This window comes from Varanus komodoensis, unplaced genomic scaffold (genome assembly GCF_004798865.1).
Source record: "Varanus komodoensis strain SLA01 unplaced genomic scaffold, ASM479886v1 scaffold26, whole genome shotgun sequence".
In the NCBI taxonomy this organism is placed as follows: domain Eukaryota; kingdom Metazoa; phylum Chordata; class Lepidosauria; order Squamata; family Varanidae; genus Varanus; species Varanus komodoensis.
This window is the reverse complement of record NW_025335684.1, coordinates 4,094,202-4,099,427: the sequence shown is the minus strand read 5'-3', so window position 1 is coordinate 4,099,427 and position 5,226 is coordinate 4,094,202. Positions and strand designations below refer to the sequence as shown.

At 45.5% G+C, this 5,226-nt stretch overlaps 1 protein-coding gene across 1 annotated transcript; it reads left to right on the top strand.

The window, feature by feature from the left end:
• Positions 1-1,553: 1,553 nt before the first annotated feature.
• On the top strand, positions 1,554-4,670 carry LOC123025263. Its single transcript, XM_044433850.1, has 3 exons — positions 1,554-1,815; positions 3,887-4,066; positions 4,177-4,670. The coding sequence occupies exons 1-3, from the start codon at positions 1,632-1,634 to the stop codon at positions 4,503-4,505; spliced, it is 693 nt and encodes a 230-aa protein (XP_044289785.1). The 5' UTR covers positions 1,554-1,631; the 3' UTR covers positions 4,506-4,670.
• Positions 4,671-5,226: the final 556 nt, after the last annotated feature.

The following is a 5,226-nucleotide window of genomic DNA, read 5'->3' as shown; positions in this document are numbered from 1 at the left end:
TATAGTCTCCTATTTTGCTAATCTTTTGTGTATGGCACCTAGCTGTCTTTCAAAGTAATCTGCAGATTTACTGACAAGCCTAGATATTAGGTTGAAATCTCTGATCTCCAGGTGGCAAAAGAAAATCCCTGAAAAAAGCAAGTATTCCAAAACTTGAACAAGATCATGTGAGGCGGAGGAGGTAGAAGCAGAGGGTAAGATGCAATGGAACTGGCTGTGTTTTCCAAGTTCTGGGATCTTAACATTAAGCAACGATTTTAACGTGCTTTTGTTCCAGTTATCTGGTGCAGCCAAGATGCACTGATCTGAACTTATGTCCCAGCATCAGCCAAAATTATTGGTCAACCCTGTTCTCCTTGGCTGCATCTCCACGTATATCAACGTGACCCTTCTCTGAACTGGCTCTCCATAATTTAGCTGGGAGTTCATCTTCACCTGTGCAGTTTTTCAAGATGGATCCCCCCCACCCACCCACCCACCGCCTCTCAGCTCCTCCGTGCTTGAAAGCAGCCAGGCTAATCGCTTCCTCTCTCCTTGAACTCAACTTTTCACCAAGCCCCGTTTATACAGGCAAGTAGCTCCTGGCCTGCACTGGTTTGGTTGCACTCGCTGCAGAAAGCCGTGTGTTTGGGTTTCTCCTGTGCATGTCCAGAAAGAGGAAGCACCAGCAGGAAATGCCAGGACCGGGCGAGGGTTCTTTTCCTGTCTGAATAGGAATCAGATTAAGACCTTCGTCTAGTTCTCAGATTAAAATCTCAGCTGCGATTTTCTTGAGGATGGGAGTGCCTGGGCAGTAAATACCCAGAGATCTGGAATTTCTCCTCCTAGAAGATTGTCCTGGCTTGGCCAAAAATGTCAGGAGAGTTAATTCCTGAAGATCTGCTTTCCACCCACTCTTGCGTTAGGAGACTTGGTGCAAACTTCACTCCCCACTTCCCCCGATGCAGTGGACTGCACACACACCGTGGTTATAATTTATATTCCATTTCCACTGTCATTCTTTTAGAGATGAATGTTACATGATTTCCCTGGAGAGCTGCCTCGCCACTTCTCTGTTGTCTCATAGTATGGGCTGAGATTTTATTTAAATGTGTAACAAAAGTAATCTGGTAGCACATGCTTGACTGTGATACAGACTGTCAGTTCTAGTAGGAGGCAAAAAGTTTCTGTTTGTGTATGTTTTGCCTGGAGAAAAGAACTCCACTGGTATGAAAATTATGCGGTCAAAGCATCTTTCATATTTCATATGAAATTACATTAGATGACATGTCGACGTTAAAAAAGAAATGGTTCCTTAAAAGAGTTGTTAAAAGTGATGGTCACTTCTTATTAAATAAACCTGATCTAGTCAAAATCCTATATTTTTCCATGTAATTGGAGTATGCAAAAAATCCTATAATGAAAACATGCCAGTCATATTCTTTTCCCACTTCCAGATATTGTATACCATAATGTAGGAAAGACGGTTCACATTATTTCTTTGCAACATTAATATACCACTCCACATCGAAATAATTTCTGGTGTGATGCACAAGAAAAGATAAAAGAGAAAGAAACACTAATAATTGTTGTTTTTAAGAGCAGGATACTAATAGCAACCATGGCTGGTCCATCAAGGAAGGCTTCTTCACATGCTGATGCCTTCTGGATCCTCTACAAGCAACTGTGTGCTGCCTTGCCTGAGCTCTGGAGGTAGAGCGATCCGCAGAAAGGGAGCTGCCAGCTCAAATGGCTTTTTTCCAGTGGGACCCCAACAGGACTATGGGACCATGGGGAACCACCAGGAGCTTGCCTTCCCGTGGCTGCAGTGGCCAGGTAAGAAAAGGGTGTTCCTTAGACAAGAAGCTCTGGGCAGGCTCCCTGCCTGAAAAAGAATCGCTGAGAGCCAAGCTAATTTGTGCCTTCAGGTTGTCTGACATATTCCTTTTGAGGTGGGGAGGTTAGCTAGAACTAGGCAGCAGGGTAAAGGAGGACTTCGAAGTCCCCCCCCCTCTCTCTCTCTCTCACACACACACACACACACACACACTGAGCAATCCATTTGCAAGGGTAGCTATACAAACACGCTGCTGAAAAGCGTATTCGTGACGTAATAGCTGCATTTTGAAACAAAGTCTATTGTCCAACTAAAAAGTATTAAGCAGAAAGCAATTTCATCTGTTCCACCTGCTGATGGGCTGGGAGGGTGGGAGAACAGTCCAGAACATCTCTGGTTGTGGCCAGGTTCCTCTTCTGTCTGTCCAGATGGCTGCTTAGAGCTGTAGCAAATGTTTCTATCATGCTTGGCCTTGTGGCATGCAAGTCAGACTGGAGTACTTCCTCTCCCAGAATTAAAAGAGAGCCACCAACGATCACTGTGCATGAAAGAAACAAATCGTTTTAGGCTCCCCACCACCCGTGAATGTGTGTGTGCTTCTCCTGGCTCCAGAATTACAGCCCTTTCTCCATAGTGGTAGAGCATTCAATGTGCATGCAGGAGCCCCAAGTTTTGCACACACACAAGTCGTGGCGAGCAAGACCAAACAAATCTTGCCGGAAACATCGACACACTATTGCCCATCAGTGTTGACAACCTGACGCGATGGATCCATGATCTCTCTCTACAGAAAGCAAGGTTGTGTGTTGTTTTCTTGTGGTGTGTGTATACACCCAAGAAGCACCAGTTTGGGAACAGGCTTTGCTTCTCAGTCAAAGGCGATGAATACAGGAAGCTGCCCTTAGCTGAGGGAGGCCATCGGCGCCGGATAACGCAACAATACCAGGCTTCAGGGACCAAAGTGTTCACTCCTCTGTAATTATTTTGTAACTTATGGGAATGAATCAACGCACACAACAAGATGAGTATTCTACTGCCTCGTGCATAAGGAGCACAAAAGATGCAGAACTGCCTTATCAGGAGTTGAGTGGGTGTTGCAGAAAACTGCCCATTGTTTCTGAGCCATTGTTGAAATTCCAGCCTTTTAGCCACCCACTTGGACTTCCTCAGCCTCTAGAGCAATTGTTCCTTATGAATGGGCTGCTGGTTTGGATGCATTTTTAAAAAGCTCATATTCCTGATGGTTTCAGAGGGAATGTATGTAGTTGTTCAAGGCAAAATCCCATGCTCGTTTAAGCGCATGAAAGCACTACAACCCACAACATTTCCAAGCCAACCGTGTTGCAGAACCCCTGCTGCCTAAAGTTGACCCAACTTCCCTTTCCTTTCCTTTATTTTTTCCCTGAAATAAAAATAATTTAGGACTAGTCTTCAGCATCATCCTCAGTCTCCAAATTTACAAAGTTAGAGCTCCTCCATTGCTCAGGATTACACCACACCATCAAGGCACCTGCTATGGCAGTCTCACTCAGCCCACATGCAAAACGGGCTTCCACATCATGTGATGCCACCACCAAAAAGGCCCTGCCACCCCAACCCGTAATACGCAGGCACATCTACAGAAAGGAAAGGGTGGCCTTGGCAAAAGTAGCATCGTCTGCCAGAGGTACCTGCACTGTGCCAATGTCTATTCCCTTTTAGCTGATGTGAGAAGAGACGATGGTATGACTGACACGCTCTCTTTCACAGTTGCACAGAAAAGAGGACTCTGGCAGGTGCCGATTGTTCTTTGGCACAGCGATGTGAAGTAGCCAGAGGGTGAGAGGAGTCCCCCTTTCTGCCGATGTTTCAGTGACACTGTTAAAAATATTCCGCGTTTTACAGCCCTGTAACAGCACCTCCAGGCAGTTGTGCCATTAGCGAAGGTCCAGTGGGAGCTTAACTCACCACATGCAAACAAAAGGTTAGAATTCAAGGTCAGGCCCCTGAACGGAACGATCGCCTCATTTTCATTAATGTGGTTAATACTTAATTCCTACTTGGGTTCTCCCTCTCCCTCTCCCCTTCTAGGTTTAAACCCCTGCACCTCCAAACCAAACAACACAGCACAACCCCCTCTCTTCCCCTGTGCTTGCAATTATCAGCATCCTAAAAGCCGTGCCAAATTTCAGGCAGACCCATCCTGCAAGACCAAGCTGCTGAGTCTGCCGTCGCCTTGCTGCTTCCAGCCATTGTCCTCTGCTTATCAGGGTGAGTATGACTGCATCCAGAAGACACCTGTCATGGTCTCCACCCACCTGTGTATCCCCCTTCTCCCTGCCATGGTCACCAACCTCTCCTGCTCCTCGCTCCTCTTCCAGGTGCTTGCTCAGCAGCCAGCAAACCAGGGAACAGGCTGGCCTTGGCGACGCTGCCTCTTCTCCACCATCTGGTCCAGAGTGTGGCAGAGGAACAAGTGCAGAAAAGGAAGAGCAACTCAGGGGGCCCTCACCAGGAGGCCCCTGCAGGGAGGGGGCGGCTCAGCAGGAGCCCACCTGTGCCTTATTTATACCCGCACACACACACAATCTGTCCTTGGAGTTATCTAGAAGAGAAGGTTCCCATTTGCCGAGCAGCTTTCTTTGAATCCAAGGGAGGATCGAGTCAACAAAAGAAGACATATTCATTCCAACTGCCTATAGCAAAGTAGAGACGGTAACCATACATATTTATGCTTGCCTGTATTAGCTCTATGTATATATCCGATTGTGTGTGTCCATACATATACATTTGTTCAAGGAACTCTGCAGAAGAAGAAATTGGAATTTAAACCATATGAGAAGAATCACTAGATGAAATGAGGTTTATAAAACTAGATATTGCAAAAATGAAAAGGCATTGTCCAGTCTTCTCTTCAACTCTAGCAATTGATAGTAGCAGCTGAATCATTTCTGCCTTGCTTTCTTTTAAGATCAATGACACAGGCCTGCATATTTTATTTTTAAATTTCAAAGGCTTCCTGTATTTCATTTCTCCAAAGGAAAGAGATCTACCGAATGCCTTGGACTTCTTACAAGGATATATCAATAAAAAATAAATTGCACCTGAATGCTGGCAAAATTCAAAACCATATGCTCAGGGACTTGTTCCATTCACTTGTAATTAAATTTTTACAAATTGATTTTTCTTTTTATTCTCTTGTACTTTCGCAGTGCCTGTATTTCTTTTTAAACCAAGCAAATGGCCTCAAGAACATGGGCATCTTGATGGTGTTTGATTCACTTTGGGGAACAGAGAGGGATACTTTTGCCTTGCATAAGCTCAAGCCTGGCTCAGCCCATCCGAACATCAGTGCGAGCAGGCGTGCCTGTGTGCAGACCTGCAGATTTATTTGGGGAAATATATGCATACGCTGGGACTGGAGCAGGGAA

Coding starts and splice junctions, on each gene's coding strand:
- LOC123025263 (XM_044433850.1), top strand. CDS start 1,632: ATGCTGATGCCTTCTGGATCCTCTACAAGCAACTGTGTGCTGCCTTGC. Junction 1,816..3,886: donor CCCGTGGCTGCAGTGGCCAG/GTAAGAAAAGGG, acceptor CTCCCCTTCTAG/GTTTAAACCCCTGCACCTCC. Junction 4,067..4,176: donor ATTGTCCTCTGCTTATCAGG/GTGAGTATGACT, acceptor CTCCTCTTCCAG/GTGCTTGCTCAGCAGCCAGC.